At 41.8% G+C, this 26,115-nt stretch overlaps 1 protein-coding gene and 1 non-coding gene across 2 annotated transcripts; both read left to right on the top strand.

Moving 5' to 3' along the window:
- The first annotated feature begins 1,528 nt into the window (after positions 1–1,528).
- On the top strand, positions 1,529–23,575 carry LOC117820181 (caveolae-associated protein 2-like). The gene is made up of 2 exons (XM_034693869.1): positions 1,529–2,355; positions 19,570–23,575. The coding sequence occupies exons 1-2, from the start codon at positions 1,810–1,812 to the stop codon at positions 20,440–20,442; spliced, it is 1,419 nt and encodes a 472-aa protein (XP_034549760.1). The 5' UTR covers positions 1,529–1,809; the 3' UTR covers positions 20,443–23,575.
- Positions 23,576–25,794: 2,219 nt separating this feature from the next.
- trnas-cga lies at positions 25,795–25,876 on the top strand. The gene has a single exon. It is a non-coding gene; the product is annotated as a tRNA-Ser (tRNA).
- The last annotated feature ends 239 nt before the right edge of the window (positions 25,877–26,115 follow it).

Genomic DNA, 26,115 nt, shown 5'->3' with positions numbered 1-26,115 from the left:
GTAACGTTTAACGTCTTTATCATTAAAAGTGTAAAAAAACACATCCATATAAAGTCTGCCGTGCTTAAATTCAATGTGTTATTTCCTAGTATGGATACAATCGATGTATTACCTTTTAAAACGATGTTAGATCCATATATGTTGTCTGGAATGCCAACCTGCTGAGCACAGATCAATGTAGTCGGATCATGGGAATATAAGTGAGTAGTAGATGAATCGTTACACCCCTAGTAATGCATTATTACGGGCATGGCCACGCTGAGCTGCTAACTCTTCAGGGAGTTATAAAGCTTTGTATTTCAACCACAGACAGAAGAGTGGCATCAATCTTCTTTTCTAGCCCTCAGTAAGAAAGAATAAACGTGTTTTTACAAAAATGTGAAACTAATTCTGTAGTTCTGCAGAGCTGAGCTGCTACTGCATGATGACTGTGGTTCATTTTCTGAAAACCACACCTGGTATCGATGTGGTTTGGACCTGAGGAGGACTCTGAACTCTGCAAGTACATTTTAATGTTTTTCTTAGGTGTGTCTTTTTTGTGTGCACACACAGGCAGAAGCAGGAAGCCTAATCTCAGTTTAAGAGTGTGAGTACTTGGTATTGATTTTAGAATGAATGCTAGCTGACCAGGCGGTTACCATATCAGGGAAAATCCAATAAAAATCAGTGGGCTTGAATGTTTTCCACAGTCTGCAGTGATGGAATAAATTCTTCTCATAGCTCCCATCAGTAGGTTTTCTGTGTTGGAATTCATATCACAGATAAACACAGACGCTTCTCTCTCTTTATGAACATGTGCTGACACCCAGTCAGTATTTTCCCTCCACACTGACACACACCACATATTTTGGGCCTATTTTAAAACGTGGTAGATTGAATGAGAGATTGTGTTACAGTGAATTAAATATTTACAGCGATAGTGACAAAGAGAAAGATTGAGAGAGGGAGAGAGAGAGAGAGAGAGAGAGAGAGAGAGATAGAGAGAGAGAGATAGAGAGAGGGGGGCGGGGGCATCATGCCAGGGTGCAGATGAGCTCATTGTTGAAACAGGGATTTCCACTTTTCCATGTCAGTGTGCCCCATGCCACGAAAACAAGAGGGGAGAGGAAAGGGGAACTCACACCCAGCCACACACACAAATACACACAGGGTCAAACACATACACATCAGGAAAATATGGGCCATAACTTATTGCAGCCTGAAGTGTAGCAGTGGAAACAATTCAGCAGAGTTCCTGCAACACACAGAAACACGAAGCACTACTTTGGATGTGTATTTTATTGTTTTGTTGGGGACACACAGGAACACTCACACACATCAGCCATCACAATGCAGTCCACCACTTTTGGTACAATAGAGAAACACAGCAGCGAGTGCAGTAAACAAAAGTAGCCTTCACATATTTTACAAATGCAGCCAGGCATGCACAAAGTGGAATGGTTGGTAGTCACATGAAAACACACACACGGAAGAACACACTCACACAACAACTCTACCTCTATTCTGTCAGGAGGGCTCGGCCTGCCCGGTTTCCACAGCAACCTCGCCCCTCCCTTTGGCTTGCAGGGGAGGTGTTTTGAAAGTTCACAGCGTGTTTGTGCCTGTGTGTGAGTGTGTGAGTGTGTGTGGAGAGGGAAAGATAGAAAGGGGCGTGGATGCTGAAGTAAGATAAAGAAGTAAAACACTCTGCCTGCACTTCTGAGCTGGAGCAAGTGACAGCAGCATCACAGAGCGAGTAGAAGAGCTTCTTTTTCTTTGTGTTTGAGGTGATTTATCCATCAGAGAGGGACATCTGACCACCTGTGGACCATGGAAGAAGACGCGCCCCGCGCCGAGCAGAGCAGCGTCTCTGGCAGCACCCACACCATCCCATCGCAGCCCGAGAACCCGGAGCTCCTCATCCCGAGCTTCAGCCCGTCCTCCGCCCCGTCCTCTCCGACCCCTACCAGCACCCTGTCCCGCATGGGCTTCAAAGGTCTCACCAGCCCGTCCTCAGTCGTGCCGGGCAGCCCCGTAGACCGCGGCCAGGTGAGCGCCATCACCGTGGTGGCGCTGCTGGACAAACTGGTGAACATGCTGGAGGCCGTGCAGGAGAACCAGCACCGCATGGAGCAGCGGCAAGCAGACCTGGAGGGTGCAGTAAAGGTGGTGCAGGGCGATGTCACCCGTCTGTCCAAGACCCACGTCAGCACCTCCAACAGCGTCAGCAAGCTGCTCGAGCGCTCCCGCAAAGTGAGCGGCCACCTGAAGGACGTGAGGGAGCGCATGGACAAACAGGCGGTCCAGGTGAAGAAGCTGGAGGCGAACCACAACCACCTGCTGAAGAGGAACCACTTTAAAGTGCTCATCTTCCAGGTGAGGGACAGAGAGAGGGAACAAGTAGCACCGTAACATTTGATATAAATGAGGCCTACCGTGTTAAAAGTGACCCATGTGGTGTGAGTGTTAAAACATGAAAGGGGCATTCATTTAATGCTGCATTCAGGTGCTTCCTTGATAGTCCCATACTCCGAGGGTTGAAATCTTAAAACTTTGATTTGTTCATGAGCTTTATTCTCACCTTTAAGGCAGTATCAGAAATAAGAAGTAGTAGTTTATGGATTAGTAAAAAAAAAAAAAACCTGCCTTAAAGCTGCTGTGAGGAACTTTTGATTTATATCAATTTTGGCACCCCCTAGTGGACAAAGTGATACCTCTTATCTCTTTTTCTTATCATGCAAAAGGAGTGTTTTCAACAGAAACTCCAACCTTCTGTCTTTTAACAGACAGATGTATCACTCAATGTGATTATATGCCATGAAAACATGCAAACAAGGGTGTTTTTAAAGCCAATTGTCAATTATGTGGTCTGACACCTACCCCCTCTGAGTGGTTGAAGGCATTAAAAATGACAACAGATAAGGTATCAGTGTTGTTGTTTTCTGGTTTTGTTTGCATTTGAAGGTCATAAAGAGGCATCAGTGTTGGTTTCAGTCTGTTTCTCAGCTGGTGAAAAACTCCTCATAGTGCCTTTAACACGCCATTCTAATTTATTTCAGTCTGTCAACTCAGCAAGTTAGGAGACAAAACCCTTCAGTCTTTGTTCTGACTTGTTTCAGGATTAGGTGGAAACTATCTTTTCTAAATGCTTTGACATCACATATGTGCAGGTTTGATCTGTGCACTCCTAGTGAAAACAGTGCTGTAATGTCTTGTGGCAATTCCTGGGGGGGTAAAACTGTGGTGACGTCATAGTGATGTCACCAGGGTTACCTGAGCTCGGGCTTGAGATATAGGCTAAATTTGTCACCTGAGTTACAAACTGGAGGTGTGGGGTTACAGCTATGCTGGCATTAAGGAGGCAACTTGATAGCTTCTATTGAAAGGCACTATCAGGTTGCATTCTGGGAAATGTATTACCTGGAATCTTTGTAGGTTCAACTCTAACATTTTGTCCAATGTCTCCTCTTACACTGCTAAAGTTTGACCAGTCTCTTTTCATCCATCTCTTGTTTCCCCAACTTTATAATGGTCAGTGGACAGATTTTGCCTTGAATGACCGAGCATGTAATAGTGTTTTGCATTGAATATTTTTGCATCACAAAATCCTAATGTGGAATCATTCCAGTGTGTGGTTGTACGTCATATTTGCATCAGTATTTGACTGCAGTAGTGGGCGTGTTTGGATGTCTTCCTGGTTGGCACTGAAAGGTGATATCGCTGCAGGCGAACAGCACTTTGACATTTTCAACACTTAGAACTTGTTGAGCAGGACTTACACAACCTGGAGAGCTCAATTCACTCACGATCAAATGAGATGTTTGCTGATTTCTTACTCTTCCAAATACACCTGCAGATACACACATTTATGTGTAAGCTCTTTGCTCTCTTGTCCACTGTGTGAGTGTGTGAAAGAGAGAGAGTAGATGGGTGTGTCTGGGAATGGAGCTAGAGAGGATAATAGAGGAGGGCTCAGACACTGACTCTGACTGGATCTGTTTACACCCCACGGTCATGATTCAGACAGACAGATGGCTTTTAGATGGATCCTCCACTTCAACTGTCGTATCGTACCTGTGAGGGAAAACTTAATACTGGCATTAAAACACCATAAACATACCAATTTCCCCGGGAAATTACAAGTGGAAAGTGTGAGAGATATATCCTTACATACCCCATGTCTCACTTCTCCAAAGACATAAATGTAGCTTTACCTTCCTCCATGTATAAAGGAGGTAAAAGGTGGAATTCAACCTGAAAACTGTATGCTCTGAATAACATTTGTGATGCTATATTTGTGAAAGATCCACATTGTTAATGACAGATGCATGATCCATGCATGTTGCCTCTGCACGAGTGAGTGCGTGTTTTTTCTTGCTTATATGTGCGTGTGGGTGCGTCTGAGCGTGTGCGCACAAGTGTATGCCCAGACAGCAAAAGGAGAGGGGGGGGGGGGGGGGGGGGGGCATTGTTGACACAGCCTGGGCCGCTGAGAGCTCTTAACCGCCGTTGTTATCTGGTTTCCCAGGTACTGAAGCTCTGTTGTTCAAATGCAACAGGTGCCAAGACCTCACTATGTACAAGGTGGCTCTGTGTGTCTGTAGGCGAGGCACCGGGGATCAATCTGACTGAATCACTTTTTATAACCCAAAGAATGTATCCTGTGAAAAGAGGGGAGAGTGCAAGGTTTTGCTTGCCTTACATGCAATCTCTAATGCGATTTTTCTTGTTGTGTTTTCTGCAGAAATGTCCCCCTCTTTTTGCATCATGTGAATGCATTAAGTGTGTGTATCAACTCAAGAGTTTTGTGTTGTTTATGGGCCCCTTTGAAAAGTGCTGATCAAACTTCTGCTTACTTGATCTTTTCCCTCTAATTTTGTGCAAACTAAGCATGGAGGATTTGTAGATGGGTGTAGCAGGGATAGGTCGGGGCGTGTGTGTGCAGCATGTGCATGCGTGCAACCTGCCTATTGGATGTTAAGCTTGTGTGTCGGGTCAGGTGTATGCAGTTACAGTGCAGGTAAACGAGACTGCGTGCCTGTGGGGAGCGGGAAATAAAAGAACTAAGTGCAGGCCTTGTTTCTTCTCCTCCCTTAGTTTGTGTTGACTTTTGAGTCTATCACTACCTGCCTCATCTCGTCTCTTCTTCTACTCTCAGGATCTGTCTTTGCTTGATTTTCTCCTCCTGGTTCTAATATCTTTTAGTGCATACATTGACGTCCTTTGATTTCTGTGCTGACTAATGTTTCTGTGTCTGTTTTTTGTCTTTGAAACAAAATGCAACTTGCGTGTGACGCTTTGTTGTATTTGGTCAAGCCCACCTGCCCTGATTCCCTGAAACTAGATAAAAGCATGTGACACCGCTAGCCTCACGCTTCTCTTTGATAACGCACATTGCTGCACACCCAAGAGCCTCAAATGCACTTCACAAGCCTTGTCGCTATTGGCAGAGGGGCCCAACTCCCACACGCCCCTCTCTTCAAAACTGATCCAGAACACTCATCACCCTGTATGTGCCAGTTGAGGTGGAAAACCTGGGAGTTCGTGGGTAAACGCCCACTATCGCACAGAGTAGGGGTACACTAGGTCCGGGCTTTAGCTTCTGTCTGAAATGACAGCACCGTCTGCCGCTCCACTGCGCCCCTGTACATAACAGGGACTAATGAGGACTTAATTACCGCAGCTTAGGCCTTGTTTGTTTGTTTTTGTGCACCAGTGCTTTCCTGTCTCCTCGTGGCCCCGCCCACTCTTGGCCTTTTCTTTTTCACACACAGACACACACACGCAGAGTCAGAACACACACGCTTCTCTGCCAAGTGAGAGTCCAGCATGTACAGTGGATCTACTGTTTTTGTAATCACTGTTTAGAAATGTATTGCAGATTGTTTTCTGATTAAGATTGATTTCAAAGGCTCATTACCTGAGAGTTCACATATCAATCATCACCCCAGAGATCTTACAACTTATCACTGTGGCATGAAATGTGCCGTACGTGGACTGCATTTCCGGTGGCAGAAGTCTTTTATGACTAAAGAGATCTTTATCCTCACTTATCTGTGTTTATTTCTCCGTGGAATTTCTTCACAATCAAGTCAACCACAATGGAAAATTGAATTCTAGCACTGGAAGAATTTCATTTGTTCTACAGCTTTGCACACAAGGGCCTGGATCTAGGTTTGTTTGATACTGAGCAGCGAGAGGGGAGTCTTGTGGGTCTTTGGGTGGAATGGGAAAAGGATGTTTGGTGATTGTCTGTGTGTTTGGGAGCTCTAATCACAAAGTGACAACCTTCTCTTGCGCTCTATCAAAGAACATTCATATCCCATGGCACGGAAATAGAAACATGCTTTCAGGCCAAACTAAACACAGTGACTGCAAGTCTTAGTGAATGGACTGCAGCCAAAGCTGTCTTTTATTTCTCATTCTTCCTTCATGAACTTATCAACAGTTATTAAACCAGCTAAAAGACTAAACCGTAGAGTTCCCAGTGTGCAGCTTTGACTATCACCACACCCTGACCTGTCACTCAGTGCAGCAGTTGCTTGCAAGGGTTGTATAGTTCTGAGTGATTGCGTTAACTTCAGTCATTGTCATTTTGTTTACTTTGCTACCAGTCATCATTGTGCTTTTGTGAATCAACACTTGACCAAAGGTTGTGACTTAATCTTAGCTTTCAGCAGAAGTAAAGGCTGTTTTTCTTACACTGTAAGATGGAGCACAAACTTGTAGTTCTGTTCCCAGCCTCGCCCCGAGCCTTGCTGTTTGGTTTATGACACCAAGCACTCTGGAGTAGAAAAGGAGTAATGGCCTATAAATAAATGGTGTTTAGTTATAACAGATCCATTTGGCTCCGATCCTCTACATACAAATCACACGTGACAAAGTACAAGCTAAACTCCTACTAAAAATTTTAAAACCATACTGGAGAGAGCCACAGTAAAAGAAACAGCGTGCTTAGTTCTTGAACGATTTGAATATAAACCTTTCTACTATAGGTATCAATGCTCAGGGGTAATTAGATATGTGAGTGTGATTGTAGTGCACACTCTGCATGAGTTCAGTGCGGAATATTCCAATATAAAACCAAATCCCTCTCCACAGGTTGGAGCAGGCCGCTGGCTGTAGGCTACAGCTCAGATTTGCTGTGTCCCAACCTGGTGATATATTGCACCAGTTCATAGCCCAAAGCAGTGCTAGCTGTTTCAGTGCATTCAAAATGACTTGGTTCCAAGCTTTTACCCAGGGATATGTTTAAAGTAAGAGGGTGTAATTAAAAGAAACAAGCCAATTACTGTTACTGATCCAGCTGTTTCTACTAAGAACAAACAGACAGAAACAGAAACACAGAAATAATGGATGTAGGTAAATAGATTGCCATCCTGGGCCCATGGTTCAGTAATGACACACTAAGTGACACAGCATTTTTCAGGTTGGGTGGTTGCATTGAGGTGATTCTTTTTTGTCACTGGCAAGTAGTGTAAGAGATAAGAAAAGTATACTAGACACCTTTCATTACCTTAAACATGTCGTTGTCTATGAAGGACTTGGACTGGACAGTTGACGTTAATATATGTCCGTGCACTGAGAACAAACACTAACACAATTTTTATTAGCCTAAAAAAGAGGAGGGCTTCAGTAATGTGGTAATAGCTAGGTGCTAGGGACGTATTGAAGCGACTAATTTTATAGTTGTTTGAATGGATATTAAAATCATATAAAACAGAGTGGGTCGAAGGTAAAGCAAAGTTGAGAAAACACTCAGGGAACAGTCCAAACTGAGCACCATTTATTTAAAAGTGGTAAACACGGCATCACAGAGTCTGCAGATAAATGATGTCACATTGGCAGAGCTAGCAACCCAAGCCTGCAGTCCTCCTTGCAGACTAACATCTGCATGTGTGTGCTCTGATTAGTGCTGGGCGATATTGAACGCTGGCGTTATCACGCTAAAATATTTCATATCAGTGGATATCGATAATTATCATTATTAATATCAAATCATTATTTCATTTAAATGTAAAGTCAGATTTTTCTTCCTGAGTGAAAGTTGAAGAAATCAGACAGTTTGTTTGTTTGAATCTGAATTTAGTTTTCTGATGAACTTCTTGAATCCATCATTTCTGACAGTGCTAACAGGAAGCAGGTCTTTAATGTAAGATGAGATTTTAGTTTTAGTTTTAGTTTGTAGATTCTTATTTTTCTCAGGTTGAGCTTATTTTCATGATCTGACTTAAATTTAAATCAAAGATATATCAAACTGTATTCTGTGTATCAGTTTATAGAGTATTGTTTTGAGTTGGGCTCTCCCCTTTAAGGTTACTAAGGGTTACAGGCAGAGTGATGTTGTTTCCCACAGTGCAGTGAATGCATCACGGTTATTCAGTGTTCAGTTGTCCTACGGTCTTGGTGGACATTAAACGTGTTCACAGTAGAAGTAGTCTCTGTGCTCTTCCTTTCCCCACATCCTGAAAGTAGATTTAATGAAGTGGATGAAGTTAATAGTTAACACAGAGTCGACTCAGTGTCAGACTAACGACTCTGTTTGAGCTGCTAGGTTTTGAGTTTTCTTCCGTGTCGCTGTCCTTCGCCTCAGCTGTGTTTACATTCTGCTCCAAACGTCTTTAAGCCACGCCTACCTCTCACCCTGCGACATGATTGGCTGTTCAATGCTGTCTTCTTCTTCTGTCTAATGTTGGGTGGCAACTAGCGTTGAAGGCTCATTACCGCCCCCCTTTCCAATGGTTGGGGGGTGTAATTACAGGTTACAGTTTTTTTTATCGAACATTTGTCGTATTTATATTGAGAAAAATGATATCACGATAATTATCGTTATCGAATTATCGCCCAGCCCTATCTCTGATTGCTCTGGTGAAGTGGTTAAATTTGTTTAACCAGACACAGTCAGTCCACATCAGCACAAAGGATGTGACAGTCATTCATTTTGTCCTTTACAGGCTAAAAGCTTTTCAAAGTGAAAGTCAACGTGTTTTTACAGACTTACTGTCAGATAAAGCTCTTAAGAGTCAAACTGGTCTCAGTCATAATAGTCTAACTATACTATGCAGCCTTTAAGGCTTGCTTTACATCAGGAACAATGATGTTTGTTTACCGCGGGGCTTCTTGCTTTGTTGTCATTCTCTTTCTCCCTTTGGGGTTCATACCTCAGATAATCCCTACGAGTTTTCAGACAACAGAAAATACAGAGGGAAGAAGAGCAAAGAGATAAATATAGAGAGGAAAGAGACAAAAGTGCAGAAATGCTCTATTTTTGTCGACCAGTAATAACAGGTTGTGTAACCACCAGCAGGAGTTTGGATAAGAGATCAAAATTAGTTTTGCAAACTCAGTGTGCAAAAGCTTGCATGTGGATTAGCATGAATTAACTGAACTGCTCTCTCTTCAGACTGATGTCACATTCAGGTTTGACAAGTCCGCTCAACCTTTTCAGTCTCTGAGGCAAGTTTGAAACTGCAGATTCTTTGTGTGAAAGGCCAGTTTTAACAGATGTTACTGAGAGGTGATGAGAAATTTCACAAAGTCTGATCCTCCTGTTCCATGTTTATCACAATGATACAATTTGAACTTAGAGAAATCTGTGTTTACAGCATGGTGTCAACTCTTCAGACAGTTTGGGCTACAAACATATCCCATCATGCATCGCACTTGTTTTCCTCTGAACTGCCAAGAGCACATTTTAAGCATGTTTTTTATTATGACGCAGGTATTAATGCGATAATAACATTAAGCTCTTTTGCAGACTTGTGCTCACATGTACCTTTTCAATCCAACTCGCACTTTTTCAATGAGACTTCTCTTTTCTCTCTCTTAGCACTCAGAAACAGGATGAATTGTTCGGTGCAGGAGGCTGCTTACCAAAGAGGGAGTCCTAAAACCAGTATTGGGAGATTAGTTACTGGTGTTTTGCCAAAAGTGCTCAAGGTCCCATTATACAGTCAACTAAACTGAAACCAACTCTCCCCTTTTGACTCCTCCTATCACCTCCCTTATTTTCTCTGTCATCAGACTTCAGTAAACCGCCCACATGTCTGCTCTCTCTGGACTTTTCAAACCTCACTGTCCATCCAATCTAATTGCCAAGGACACGACATCCATTGCAGGAAATGGGAAAACAATTGTAATGATGGATCTCTGTTGTTTCTCAGCTATCAGATAAAAGTTGAAAATAAAAACATGTTCTGCGATAGCATGTTGACTGAGAATATTCATACCCTTTGACCTCCAAATGGTGTAAACATTGTGACAATTGGTGGTAACCTTATCAAACACGCCCCTGATTCACAGGCCTTGTTGAACAATGGTTCCCAAAATGTGCCGATTGGGTTGTAATGAAGCATTGTGCAAAGGGGGATTTTAGAGATTTGAACATAATCCCTAAATGAGATTAGTTTTATCATAGAGCAGGGTAAGACCAGCTGCGAAAACAACTTCTAATGTGCTGGTCATTTTTACAGTGGCACTGCTGAAAACATTCAAACTCGTGTATTGCATGGGCAGAGGATATAATGCATGACACACTAAGGAAGTGCAAGTTTAGCAATTTGATATGGTTAATGTACAGTAAGTGACAAGAAGTGCAATGGTCCAGTCAACCCTGGGGTTATTATAGTGAATACCGTATAAGAATTAATTATCAGGGAGCATAAGTCGGGGAATACTAAACGTGTCATCATCCAAAGTGCACAGCCTGCCATCATGTAAATTATTGGTTGGCTGACCATGTTTCTCCAGACGTCCAGCGTCATCATTTATGTCATCAGAAATGATCCTCTCTGGATTTCTATGATCTTCTCTCTACCACCGCGTCAGCACTATATTGCCTCTGAATTGGTTATTGTGCTGTGTGGTTGCGCAAAATGGAAGGCCAGCAAACACGTTGTTTTCTTTTACTGAGGCGGATAAGGGAGGGGTGCGAATGAGAATGAATGCCCTAACTTGTTGTGCAAAGCTTTGCGTATTAGGAATAATTCACAATTGGCAAGACATGCTGATAAAGTATTTATGCTTCTTTTATATATGAGCATACTAAGTATATTAGGCAATGACTTGATCCCTTTTCAGTTTTATACTTCAAATATTTGTAAGTTCATTTATGAGCACAAGGCAGTGTATACACTCCCATGCTCTGAGTACAGTACAGTGAGAGTTTATCATGTTATCCAGTCCCATGACAAATAGCAGCATTCCATTTCCTTTCCTCCTTCCTTCCTCAATCCACAGATGGCTCCTCGTGCACATTAGGTTAAGGGTGGAAGGGTTGAGATGTTATGTAACAAGCTGGGTTGAGGTGATCTTTAAAACAACTCTGTGTACTGTAATAGGAAGGATGCAATCAAAGCATATGCAGATGAAGGCAAATTTGCACAATCCCACAGGTTTCACCTGTCTGCAGCTGTTCACTCGATAAGGTAGAGTGTTTGAGAATTTGCAGGGGCTGTGTAGTTGTGGTGGGGGAGGGATTAAGAGAAGAAGAAGGTGAAATATTCAGAACTGGAGATTTGTCTTTAGCCCTTTGTTTGAAATGTGCCAAAACGTCTGCATTTCAACACCAATTTGAGCTTTTCATTCTTGAATTCTCTGAGAGCCTTTTGTCTTACTCATTGTGTAATCAAATACATTTCAGCAACTTAACAATAGGAAACAACTGATTCATGAATGTATTTGTGGGCTTTAGTAATGGCTGGTGTTTTCACTCTGTGCCAACACACCTGCACTAACCTCACCTGTTAGAAATACAAAAACCTGTATCAATCATCTCAGGGGTCAGGAAAACAAACCTGCTCAATTTGCTTGCACACATCTTCGCACAACTGCTCATGTGCAAATCTCCAAAACATACAGTATTGGGTTCTTACTTGTAAAGAGGCAGCTTTCCTTCATGTCTTGCGTGTGTCACATTTGTAAGTGTTCATATTCCTTTTTTAGTGTACTTCTATCTGGTTTTCTTGAGTCAAACTTATATAAAGTGGAAGGAAAAGTCTGACATGATGAAGCTGGCCTGCAGGAATGTCAAGATATCTCAAAGCAAGCTGCAGACTGACGTTGGGAGGGGATGCACCAGGAGTTTTATGGTACCAGCTGATGAAGATCTCGCTATAAAATGCACCCACGCTAACATGTACAGTACATATGAGATAATAACATGTAAAGTATGAGAAAGGCGGGGCAGTAATAATAAACAGTATATCAGCCTCCCTGTGAAATAGTATGGGGCTATTACGCCATAGTTTTAACATGCTGTGGTGCAGTTTCATCATCACAGCAAGTTTTAATTAAACTTTAACAAGGAGTTATTGGAGTTTTTCATGTATGACGAGTGGAGTTCAGTTCTCTACTGTACTGACACTGTTTTACTTTGATGTCTGCATACACATTAATATATTGATACATGAATAAGGCTTGAAACAGTCATTGCATGCAGTTCTTTGAAGCTATAACAAACAAGGGTTATGGTACAAGCTAAATGCGAACATCAGCATGTTAACATTAGGGATGGGCATTTCAAGCCAAAGTACTATTTGATAATCATTGGCATCTATTCGACGATCACTTGAATAATCCCCCCCACCACACACACACACACACACACACACACACACACACCTGTCCCATTAACAGCCCGTTTGTGTGGGAGTTTGGTTAACCCCCATTCATTTGAATGGGGCTGCAGTCAAACTTTAAAAAATAAATACACGTCGTACGAATGTTTCTCACATCTGTATGCTGTGGTGATATGTAGTTAGTATTTGACTGTTTTGTGTTCAAGGCCTCTTTTTTCTGAAAAGTTTCTTCTTCATTAGTTATTAGAGTTTAAAAAACAGGGTTTTACTTCCGGGTTTCCTTTGATTCACAGCCGCCGTAGAACGAAACTTCAAAGAACACACAGCATCTTGTGACGTTACGCTGTCGGGCGGAGCTTATTACAAAGGCTTCACAGGCTCTGGCTGCACAATGGCTGCGCCCAGGAGAGGGATTTTTTGGCTTCAGAACTGTACAACGGGAAGAGGCGGAGCAACGCTGTCCATTTTTATTTACAGTCTATGATCTCGATCCATATGTTGGTGTTTCTGTGACACAGCATGGCGGGTGTGTTTACATGTTACAGCCATGCTCAGTCTCTGGAAATACGTGTGTAGTAGTGTGAGATTCAGAAACAGAGAAAGCGCCTGTCGCTAATGTTTTCTTCTTCTTCTGTTGTTTAATGCGGTTAGCATTCTTCTTCTGTTTGCTAACGCGGTCAGTAAACAGCTTTAAGACGCTCTGTAGCCACCATCTGGTGGGAATACCGTATTACAACCAGGCACCGGTAAAAATGATGAAAAATTGTACTTTTAAAATGAGCAAACATTTAAAGTAACTCTTCGAATTTTACAAAGTGAAGGAATATTACAAATTTTCTAAAATCATTGCCCATCCCTAGCTAACATACGCACGAGACAACATAATCACCATTGAAGTTTAGCATGAGAGAATGCTAAAGCTCGCTAACAGGCAGTTACCACAAAGCTGAGGTTAACAGGGGGGCCCTAAGGGTAGCAGGTATTCAGACACAAGCCAATGAAACCAAAAGACTGTTTTGACGTGCTGGTGGCAGCAGATAAAAAGTCAGGGTATCACCAGTGAGACACATAAACAAAGGAGAGAGAAGATATGCACAAGCAATAGTATAGAGTATCCCTACATATATTGTATAAACAGAGACACACTCACAGAGAAACGTGAGCCCGTTTGAGCTCCTTCAGTCAGAAGAGACTCCCTTCTGCCCCGCCCTGATCCTCCTCTGTTTGAAAAGAGGAGGAACTCCAGTGAACTGACTTACACAAGCTCTGCCTTAATAACACCTAGCAGGACTTGCAATTAGATGACAATTCCACCATGCAACTGTTAAATGAGATCTTGAACTTCATTACATAAGCCTCCAAAAAATCTTTGAAGCATGTGCTAGTTACAATAAAACAAACATACTGTCACTCTGCATTAACTTTGTTTTTTGGTTGGTTCCAAATGTCTTTTAATTTGCTTTCAACTTGAACTCTTAAACAGTTTTGTTTTTTAACAATGGCGGATTTCCAACATTGCTGCACACAAAGACACACTGATCCTGGAACACACACATGCACACACACGTGTTAAATTATCAGGGACTAATGAGTGCTTGCTTAGAGGATACATTAATTAACAGGGTTCCCAAGAGAAAAGTGCCAGACTGTGTCTACACACACACACATACATTCACACACTCTCAGGACAGACCTAGGTCAAATGGTATTCAGGGAGATTGTTGTTTGTTGTTTCATGCTTGCCAAGATGGTTAGGGGTTAAACTGGGGACACACTCATTTTGCATTATTGTACTAATGGAGCAGGTAAACACAGAAACTTGTAAAAACAAATAAAAGACATGGGAAAAGAGCTGGATGAAGTCAACGCTGTAGGATGAGGGTTAATGTGATGGTATTCACTTTAACAGTTTTCAATTTCAGTAAAAAATAGAGTAATTAAGCGGTGTGACTGCAGCTGGTGTGTACAGTGTGCAGCAGTACCGCTCTTTTTGAGTTTCTGCCTCCCACGCTCCAGTATCCACACTGATTGTATCAAACATGTTTGGGCTTAATCACAACGTCTATGGCATGCCCAGACTGGAGCGGAGGTATCTAAGATTGATTCTTTAGAAACCTGAACAACACTGATCAATCAGCAAAGATTAATGTTGATTATCTGGGAATCCTCCACCGAGGGTCAGGTGAGGCCGTACTGGCCCTGATTATCTATTCATGACTGGTCAGATTTAGGTGGGTGCTTAATCCTCACAAGCTATCTCACACTTCATGCTGATCCTATGACACTTAAAGGGGACATATCACGCTTTTTTCATCAACATATATTGGTCTAAGAGGTCCCCAAAACATGTCTTTAAAGTTTATGCTCAAAAAAACACTTTGAAATCAGATTTTGGCATGCCTGAAAAGTCCTCTTCTTCATTCCTCATCAGAACAGTCTGTTTTCTCTCTGACCACGCCCCCTCAGGAAGTGGATGTGCCTCGGCTCTCCAGCACGTTGATCTAATGTTTACATGTTGGCTGAATATACACGGCTGCTCAGAGATCACGTTACTTCAACCCTCTAAATCTGATCCAGAATCTGATCCTGACGGAGAGGCGCCTGTAGCAGGACCTTTCTGAAGGATTGGTCATAGATTTAGTGTTTCTTGTTGTTTTATTTATCAGTATGTAGACGTGTGTCTTGGTACACAGCTACGAACGTGTAGCTATGTGGCTATGCTAACTAGCGCTAGCACTTATCCATGATAAATAAAAATCATCCACTAGATCTTCAAATCTGCAGACGTGGGGAGTAAAACCGAACCTCTGCCAGAAAGGCAGCAGGACCTTTCTGAAGGATTGGTCACAGATTTAGTGTTTCTTGTTATTTTATTTGTCAGTATGTAGACGTGTGTCTTGGTACACAGCTACAGCTACAGCTACAGCTACAGCTACAGCTACAGCTACAGCTACAGCTACAGCTACGAACATATAGCTATGTGGCTATGCTAATTAGCGCTAGCACTTATCCATGACAAATAAAAATCATCCACTAGATCTTCAAATCTGCAGACGTGGGGAGTAAAACCGACCTTTGTGTTTATTAAGACAGCCTACAACTAGCATGCCTCCCTCCTAAGCTCCTTGTTAGCACACATTTGTGCAGGGAATGAAAAACAGAGGAGGGATTCAGTATTATTTTATACAGTCTATGGGCTGAACAAGCTCCGAGCTCTGACTCCGTGACAGACCGGATATTGTTGTTACGTAACAAAAACACTGAAGTCTGAAACGGCTGGTTTCACACACATTTACAGAAAGGTGGAGAAATCAGAACAGGGGCAGAATGGATTTTTTCATTCTCGGGGGGTTTGTAGACATGCCAGGGAAACATATTTCAGGTAAAGAACCATTAAAAAGTCAATTTTGCATGATATGTCACCTTTAAAAGTAAAAACAGCAGAGTTGTATAAGCACAAAATCTGGAGTTGAATCATCCGCCAACTTTCCCGGTTTTTCTACATGACATCTTTCATATCCATTACAAAACCTGTCACACAAACGGTTCCCGCCTTTTTGATTTGATTCTGTATGAACACGTTGAAGCGCTCTGTGGGTGTGGTGCAGAGTCAGACCTACAGTGAACTGACTGGAGGGATCAACAGAGAACAAAACTGAAAGGGAGGAATTAGAATCCAGCTAAACCAGAGGTGGTGGAAACCAGAGCTGTTTCTCAAGGGGATACCTTTGTCTTTTCAGATTTGAAGTATCAAACCTTCTCTGTGTTACAACTCAGAGCTTTTGTTGGGATAATAATGCTCCTGGTGGTTGTTAGAGCTGAATCAGAACTTGCAAACTGTCAACGTGCACAGAAAAGCGGTTCTATTATCAGGAACCTCAGAAAATGAAGGCTCACCATATGTGATATAACACACCTATATACTGTATTTAACATGCTGTACTACATATGGTGTGATTAAACATTTATTGTTCTTCTCCTGACAGCCTGGCCCTGTTCTGTAGCTCAATGTTTGCCTTTAAAAACATGCTGACAGATTTATTAGCTCTAACCGGTTGATACCACTCATGCTTGGCACACACCTGAACTGCAAATCATGCCTGCATGATTGGAATCAAGGCAAGAGGTATCAGGTGTCTGCAAGGTGGTAAAAAGAGGCTTTTGTAAGGCATTTCATGCTCTGTAGAATTGTTTTGGTGTCTAAATAGAGAACTATGAACCACTGTGGATCAGACATAGTCCTTGGTGGTCATTTCAAACTGCCTCAAATCTGACAAACACAGGGATGAGGTCATCAGGATAAATACAGACAGTTATGTGAAGGGGTTTGAGGACTGAGAAACACCTGGCACTGTTGTGATTGGCTAAATGTTGTGTAGGTATTGACATAATATTGATGTATATAATCAGACTTAAATCAATGTTAAAGTATTTCCTTCGGCCCCCATACTTATGAGCCATCTACACATTAGGGATGGGCATTTCAAGCCAAAATACTATTCGATAATCATTGGCATCTATTCGACGATTATTCGATTCCTCACCCCCTCCACACACACACACACACACACACACCTGTCCCATTAACAGCCTGTTTGTGTGGCAGTCGCGGTAACCAGCAGCAGGACGAGGTGCTGATAGTAGCGGGCACTGACAGCGTCTGTCTCTTTATGTTGATATTTCTAAAAACAATGAAAACTTGTACTTTTGAAATGAGAAAATTTTGAAAGTAACTCTTCGATTTTTACAGAGTGAACGAATATTCGAATATTCGATAATCATTGCCCATCCCTACTACACATTACGATCACGGTCTCATATCTCATGTACAGAGCTATACTCTGATATAATTTCAACCAAAGTGTCTTGAGTTAGTTTAAGTTAACGGTGACAGATCACAGGTAAAATCCCAACGACCTTACGACTACAGTCACAGTACTGGTTACGAAAGACAAGGACAGATGGAGGAATCTTCTCAACCATCTGGTTGGCCCAGTCTTTCAGTATGCGTAATGACACCGTTGGTGAGATGCATTGCACACTCTTTCAACAACTGAAGGCATCCTCTAACTTTGAGCAATGCATCACGACTGACTTGCGTTCTTTGCAATGCATTCATGCTTTGTTACAGACTCATTCTTACAAGCATGGTACACAAAAACTACTATTGTTTAACAAGTGTCATTCCAACATGTTCATGGGCTGACTGGGCCCTTCATGGGTACTTAAAAGTGATGACAAATGACAACAGTGAGGTAAAACATCCAAAATATGACAATCCCAAACGCTGACATGTGACTAAGTACAGTTTAAATTTCAAATCTTAGTATTGAGTCATCGCTTTTTACGCTATGCAAACTTATCCAGACATCAGCTGGAGGACCTTTGAAACAGCGGTTTCAGTCAGTGAAATGAAATGTGGGAAATGTCTGAACTAGTAAATGTTCATACGGGACATGTGGGTGATTTTTAAACCGCTGTTTTCCTTTACATTCTGTTACTATATACTTTTTTAAAATGCAGATATGTCTTGAAAGACATCATATTGATGCCAAGCGGCAACCTCCGGTCTAAAAATATGAGTCCAATGTGGAAGTACTAAAAACTGCAGTTCATCGAGGATCCACTTGAAACTGGCTCTGGAAGTACCAGAAACCACATACACACCAATTCAAAGAAGACGATCTTTACAGCAGAAATAAACATGTTTACAGTCTGGTTCAAAAAACGAGTGTAGTCTGGATAGCTCATTTCTCAATCGACACACACTGTACGAGTGATGATTTTTTTTCTAACGCGGCAATTTTGAAGATATTGAGATTACAAGTCTTCCTACGAGAGGTACAGATGACTTAATTGACAGGTGGGAACACAGTAGCTGTTGGTTAGGAGGCTCAAAGCCCGCCTCTTTACATCACAATCGCTTGACAGCAGCAATATGGCTCCCGCCAATGAGTGACCTCAAAACAGCACTTCAGAAACAGATGGGTGACGTCACGGATACTACGTCCATATTTTATACAGTCTATGGTTGATACTTAAGAGACTGGATCATTGTAAAGGATGAGTCCTCCTCCAGAGCTGATTCTTTCTGATAGTTTAAAGGTTTTATGTGAGAAAAATGCCCCTGGATTTTATTTTCTGTGGGTAAATGGGAGTATTTTTGCAAAGTGCTCAGATAAATGCAGTATTGTACCTTAGCAATAAGGTGCTGTACACTGTGCTGCATTAAGTGAACTCAAAAACCAAGTATCTACTGTTTATACTCGAGCTGATGTCAGTAGGGGGTCTCTCTTTACAAGAATTTCAAAAGTGTAGTGGAGTATGTCAACCACTGAGGCTGCACCTTCACTCCACTCCTGGGTGTGAAAGGATGGGGGCAATGGGGGGGTGGGGACTGGAGGTCATAAATCCTCAGTGGAGTGGAACATTGTATGTGTATGTGTGCTCCTGCATGTGTGTGATTGCCTGATTGTGCGCGTGTGGACAAGCAGCAAGTAAGAGGGAGGCAGAGGGGAGTGAGGCGTAGCAAACTGATCCTGAACCTAGTGTTCTCCACTCCCTCTGTTTTACTGTCGTCTCTGTGTTCACGGAGGGTGGGTTAAAGGCAGAGAGGGGTAAGAAAAAAAAAACTGAGAGAAAATTGAGAGGAGTGTGCGACTCCTGCAGAGAAACAGATGGAATTCCTCAGATGTCTTGAGGAGAGAACTTGTAAGGCATGCAGAGACTGGTTTCCTCACTCTTTACCAGGCAGACCAAACCAAAATATATAGTGTGCAAAGTGTATTAAATGTTTTGCCTATTTGGAGTTTCGAAACCCTTATCAGAAATTAACACAACACCTGTGTGTTTGGAAGTAAAAATGACATCTTGGCTATGAATGACCAGTAAGGCGATCTGGTCCATCTCAAAAAAGAATGACATAAGGCTGTTCCTTGTTAAATTACTTCCTTATAATCAATCTAAGTGACTCTATTCTAAATCCACTTGTTTCTGTCCTCTTTCCTAACAGGAAGACAACGAGATCCCAGCCAGTGTGATGGTCAAAGACTCCCTCAAGACCCCGCAACCAAGCCAGTATGATGCAGAATCCACCCATCCTACTCCATCTATTGCTGGCTCTGTTGATTGCAGCCGCACTGGAGAGGAGGGTCTTCAGACCATTAGTCTATCCTCTGATGAAGATGAGACTCTTACCACTCACAACGAGGGAGATGAGCTGTATGTGTGTGAGGAAGGAGTTGGTTTAGGCCCTTCTCGACCATATGAGAGAAGGGCTGAAAAATTCAAGCGCTCCAGCCTGAAGAAGGTTGATAGCCTCAAGAAGGCCTTCTCCCGCCAGAGCCTCGAGAAGAAGATGACCCAGATCTCCACCAAGATCGTTCCACCAGAGAAGCGTGACAAAATCAAGAAGAGCCTCACCCCTAACCATCCCAAGAGCCCGACTGCCAAGAGTTCTTCCTTCAAAGTGTCTCCCATGACCTTCAACGTGAAGAAGGTCAGAGATGGGGAAGTTCCCACACAAGAAGTGGCCTCACCTGAGGGAGAAGCCCATGTGGAGATTCCTACTATGGATAGCTTTGATGGAGAGATTCCCCTAGCAGAGGTGCACACCCAAGAGGGCATGGTGGAGGAAATTCAGGAGATGCTTCGTCCTTCCACCCCAGATAGTATGAAGGCCGGGCTGGCTATCAATGGTGAGGCTCCCAGCATGGAATGTGAGATAAATGGTGATCGCTCTGCGGGCCTGGCAGTGCCAGAAAATGATGAAATTATTGGGGAGGATGAAGAGGAGGACGAAGAAGCAAAACACAAAAGCCCTGTTGAGAAAGCAGCAGATGCCCAGATGCCCACAGCAACGGTTGCTGTAGAGCAAGTGTCTTAATATGTTTGATTGTAGCAAGCATCAACTCTAGTTTCCAGATCTTTCTTTTTCTCCCAAAAGTTCTACATTTTTGGAGAGACAGCCGGCCTACATTGTTCTCGATTTCACAGTTCCTTGCTCATTACCCATAGTTATCGTCACCACACACCCCTGTACACTACATGCACCCGTTTACACTTGAAGCACCCTCTGGTAGTCCATCCTTGGACCCAATAGCTTGATTCATCCGTTCTTGGACCAACATGCTCGAGTGGTGCATCCCTGGACCAACTTACTCTTGTCCATCTGAGGATCAACATACTTGAGATGCCCATCCGAGAACCACCCTGTAACACTTCCTTTGATCATCACCAGCCTGGTCTAAAAGTCTTGGGAGAGTCTACACAAGCATGGTTTGCTACTAGACCTCACAGAGCACCAGAACCCAGTGCACGTGCTTCCTAAACCCTGCAGAGGAGTCCAAGGCAAGCAGCATTACGCCAGTACACCATAACTCATTCCAACTAACGGGTGCCCACCTCTTCAATAGCAGCACATCTCCAGGGCGCTGGGCCAACTATCTCCCTCCTGCTCTGTTTGTCTGTCTCTGGAGCCCTCTTCCTCACTGACAAATAGCCCCTTTGTTCTTTGTGTTTTTTTGTGAAAAATAGTAAATCTTTGGCAACAGCGGCTCTGCCCAAAGCCTGTTTGAGGCAGTGTGTTGCCTGGTTGTGCAACAGTTGGAATGGGGAGTTTCTGGGCTTAAATTAAGAAGATCCTGGGGTGTTTTGTAGCGGACTAGAGGTTGTTTACTGAACTCTTTAGACCTGTGCAGAAAAAGCCCAAATCTTAACTAACAGGTGACTGTACTCCAGTTGTCCAAGTGGCTCTGTCTTCAATTACTTCTTTTGGGATGTCGAGTTTGTCATTCATGATTTGACAACTGACCTAGAACAGTATACGCTGTATGTGGGAAATCAAAGTACTTTACTTTGTGATTACCAATAAAGTCACGATGAACCCACACGGGACTGAAAATTATAAAAAAAATAATCATTTTAAATGGTATTCTTTGGATGTTGTAGATCACACAAATCAAATTGAATGAAAAGTAAATAGAAATGTATTTCAAATAACCAGTTAACAAGTTTGTGTTCAATCGTACTGACACAATTGAAGGACACCGATACAGATTGGAAGCTGCCCTAGATGATCAGACATTAGTGAAATCAATAAATCTACTGACGGTAATAATGATGCTCTAAATATGACTTGTTCTGCCCTCTGTCTCGTCTGCAGGGCAACCTTTTATGTTTATGTACAGGAATAATTGTGTCTCTTTCTATGTTAGGCCACACTGCTCTCTATGTATTCAGAGCACATACACCTTAAGTTAGTCACTTTATGATAACTGCCTTGAGTGTGTGTACTTTATAAAGTATCATCTGCATCTTTAATTTTTTTCTTGAGTTACATTATGAAACGTTGGTGTTTTTTTCTTTTAGGCCTCCACTGATCACACAGATCACATGTGAAATGTTTCCTCTGTTTTATGTGTTTAAGACAGAAACAGTATCAGGGCTCCATCACTAAATGACCTCCTCCTCAATGCAAACACATATTTCTTCAGTGCCTTCACCATGCACAAGCTGGCATGAGTGGTTTCACTCCTGAGAGGAAGGATTCCTATCTTTTGGTAGATTTGAGTGATAGTGCACATACCTGGATGCATGCTTGTTTTACATCTCCGGAGGAGACAGAGTTGATACCAGCAACATAGAAACAAATAGTTTAGGCTTGAATAAAGTGCGTATTCATTCACAAGAAACCTCAGATTTTGAAGTTTCTAAAAAGTGTCCTTAGTGTTGTTGCACATCTATAGTGCAATCTTAGCCTTAGTTAGAGATACCATAACTCCCTTTAAATAATCTAGTGAGAGATACCGGGTGCCAGGTATCCAGATACAAGAGAGGTCAGAGAGATGGATTAAGGTAGAGGACAACATTCCTAGATTTGACTGATGACTCCTGTCTGGACCATTTTTCATGGTCTTGGCCCTCCTTGTTGAGACAGGGTGGAGCCACAGGTGTTCTGCCCCTGTGGAGGCTCCTGGGCATGAGTTTTTGGTGGAAGGGGGGGAGGAGTGTTGGTGTTGGAAGTGTAAGAGAGGACAGCAGTTATTGGAGAGGATGATAAAAAAAAACTCTATCAAAGTTGCCTCAGGGTTTGGCAAATGCACAGCTTGGCAGAAAGAAGTTGAAATTGTTAACGTCTTGAAATGCATTGTAGGCGAGTTTACATACCAATACCTAGCTCTGCAGGATTCCTATACCTGTACTCTATAACATTCACTATACTTTAGATGGAACAATGGGTTATGAGTGAGAGGACCCAGATGTTTTTTAAGGGTTTTTTTTTCGGCTATGCAATATCACATACTTTACTGAGGTCTAGTAAACAGGAGGAAATCTGTGCACATGAATAGCATACATATTTCCTACAGCCTTATATTACTTCATGTCTTACACAAACATACCTGCCAGTTTACTTAATAAGAACTGTAGGGAGAATATCAATAATTACACATAACTGATTGTTAAAGCTTGTTTACTGTGTTGAATGTGTTTAGTCTGCTTTCTTCTTTTGATTCTTCTTCGTACAAATCGTCTCACTGAAAAGGGATGGAACACTAGGCTTATTGTGTACATTATGTGTACTTTAGAGGTTAAAATGTGACTTGCTTTGACTTATCTCTGCCTAATCAAGCAAATGTATTACTTTGGTGATACTGCTCTCTGCTAATGTTGCTAACTAAAAATGTATCCAGATTTGTTTAAAAATGTTATTTTGTTGTCTTGAAATGATCGTGTTTAATGTAGGTCATATGTGAAAACTATTTCCTGTTGTTAGAGACGCCTCATATTCTACAGGATAACCAGGTAGAAATGTTTAACATCATCTTTGTTGAGAAAAGTTCCTTCTTCATGACCGTTCCCTTAGTTAACCCCTTAAACCAAAGAAGTTTCCTTCACAGCAGAAGATTCCCTGCCACTTGAGTGTTAATGTACTCCTTCTGACACCTCTTTTAAACATGCAGGCATTTCCTTTCAAAATTCTAGTACTGTCAGTATCAATAAAGATTTTATAACATTCACATGATGTTTGTGGTCTTTCTTTTCAGGGTGGCGAAAGCAGATGAGTAAATGTCACACATTTCACATGGATTAGATTATGGTGGACAATGATCTGTGTGTAATGCATGTCATGATTCAGTGACGTGCATGTTTGACTCAGAGAGCCCAATGAAACATGTTCTTCAGTTTACTGACTTTTGTGTTATTGCTAATTTTAGACAAATAATATACTCATGAGGCTAACTGTAACAAGGTATAGTGTATGATTAATGTCAGAGTATTAAAAAACTGCTCAACCCTTATCTCAGTGCTGGTTAAGGGTGCTCTATAAAACAAAGACACAATTAAAGTGGACTTCCCCTTAACCTTTTCATATTCCTACCCAGGTCTATTTTACCATCCGAGTGTTATCCTCCAAGAGATTTCTGCCTCCTCTCCATATCAGTAAATTCATGCAAATATCAGTTTCAACTTAAAAATGAACCTCTGAAAAACTTCAACTAGTGTTTCCATTACTGGAGTCTCTGTAACTTGGAATACTTGTTCGGACCAACTTTGCACAAAATCCCATCATTTTGAAAACTACAGGTGGAGTTACTTACAGGGCAGATGTTTCTATATAGTTGTTTGATTGCTTGTTGAATTTACTCTGAGCATCAAAATGGAAATTTCTTGAACCTCCAACAAACTGGATTAGCAGATGACATGTCAGGGTTTCACACTCATCACAAGAGGTACATACAAAAATCCATCAGAAGACATGCACCCATTTATTTTAACTCTTACATTTGCATGTGATAATGAGTAGTTTCCAGATGATTTCTTGAGATCTCAACTTTTGTATTTCTTTACTTTTAATTTTTCTTTTTTTTTTTTTTAAATCTCAAGTTTTTTTCCTTGTCTCCTATGGATAACAGCTTGTTTTCCCCCTAATGGATTAACTCATCTTGAAATGACAAAGCTGTTTTTTTTCTTCATGATAACACGATATACGTTAATCTAATACATATGTATTGTTTATTTAGGCTTTTCTTTTTCTTTTTTTAAAGCTGCTGTGAGGAACTTTTGTTTTGCATCGATTCTGGCGCCCCCTTATGGACAAAGTGATACCTCTTATCTCTTGTCCTATACATGCAAAAGTAGTGTTTTCAACAAAAACCTCATCCTGTTGTCTTTTAACAGTCAACTTTACCAGGCAATGTGATTATTTTCCATGAAAACAGTCAAATAAAGGCTGTTTCTGAAGCGAGATGTCCATCATGGTCTGAAACCTACCCCCTCAGGGCGGTTTCAGGCATTAAAAATGACAACAGAGAAGGTGTCAGTGTTGCTGCTGATGGTCTTGTTTGCTATTGAAGGTCATAAAGAGGCATTGGTATCATTTTCAGTCTGTTTCTCAGCCAGTTCAAAACTCCTCACAGGGCCTTTAATTCTTTATTTTTTGTGGTGACCGAAAAAAAGGTAGGCCTGACCATGCCATGCCATGCCACACCGCCATTGCCCTTGCTAATAAGGTAAGTTAAGTTAAGTCTATGTATATGTTTGATTTTTGCTTTTGCAACTCTAAGGGTTATGAGTTGATGTCTGGTCATAAAATTGGAATCTCGAAAAAATAAGTAAGATAACTTAACATGGGAAAATCCTACTATACAGTCCATAGGGAAAACGAATTAAGCATGTTTCGTTCTTCCATGACACAGATCAAATTGTCGTCCATTTAATACTACGATAAACAAATGTTCAATTAAGATAGGCCCACAAATAAACTTAAGATCACGAGAAAATGCTCCCTTAAAATAATAATGCACTACAGGATAGGATAGAACAGATAGAATATAATGCACTTGATTAATCACCGAAGGGAAATTTAGGATGCGATGTAACCGTGATGATTTTAGAACCATAGGTTAGAACAAGCGATGGAATTAAATCCGTATATTTGCTTGAATCATCTGTGCTCTTTTCGAGCTATTCAAAACGCTCACTGTAATGAGAAATGGACTCTGAACATATAAGCCGGGGTGTTGTGGTGGTGTTTGTCTCCCTCTAATGTCCAAACTCAGGACAACACTTTGTTCTCCCTTTTCCATATCGTCATGTTATCGATGGCAGCTGTATAATATGCAAGTAAAAAAGGAATAAATCCTGCCTTATTCCGCCACAATATATTATACACACTGTTGCTAAGGTTATTGCTATTATATTAAAATTCTCTTCCTATCCAGAATGTTGCTAAGCCGTCACGGTGGCCGAGAGGTTAAGGCGTTGGACTCGAAATCCAATGGGGTTTCCCCGCACAGGTTCGAATCCTGTTCGTGACGATTGTCTTTTGCATCATGCAGCACAAAGACCAAACACAACACTACACCTAAAATGCTGCAACTTACCAGAAGGCGTTGTCTGTGATAAGTGACTCATCTGAATTCATAACAGGATCATTTTGTGATGAAATCCACGTGTATAATGTAGTGTATCTGTAACTCAGATGCGTCTTCATACTATTTGCAAGTAATTGATGCCACAAAGTTATCTGGAAATAATGCCTCGTTTAACACTCCTG

The sequence above is a fragment of the Notolabrus celidotus genome, chromosome 10, assembly GCF_009762535.1.
Source record: "Notolabrus celidotus isolate fNotCel1 chromosome 10, fNotCel1.pri, whole genome shotgun sequence".
Taxonomy (NCBI): domain Eukaryota; kingdom Metazoa; phylum Chordata; class Actinopteri; order Labriformes; family Labridae; genus Notolabrus; species Notolabrus celidotus.
Note: the sequence above shows the minus strand (reverse complement) of the source record. Positions and strands in the feature narration are given on the sequence as shown.

What these genes read in the sequence shown, in the direction of transcription:
- LOC117820181 (XM_034693869.1), top strand. Translation starts at nt 1,810, where the DNA reads ATGGAAGAAGACGCGCCCCGCGCCGAGCAGAGCAGCGTCTCTGGCAGC. An exon ending in TTAAAGTGCTCATCTTCCAG is followed by an intron (nt 2,356 to 19,569) that starts GTGAGGGACAGA and finishes CTTTCCTAACAG; the next exon opens with GAAGACAACGAGATCCCAGC.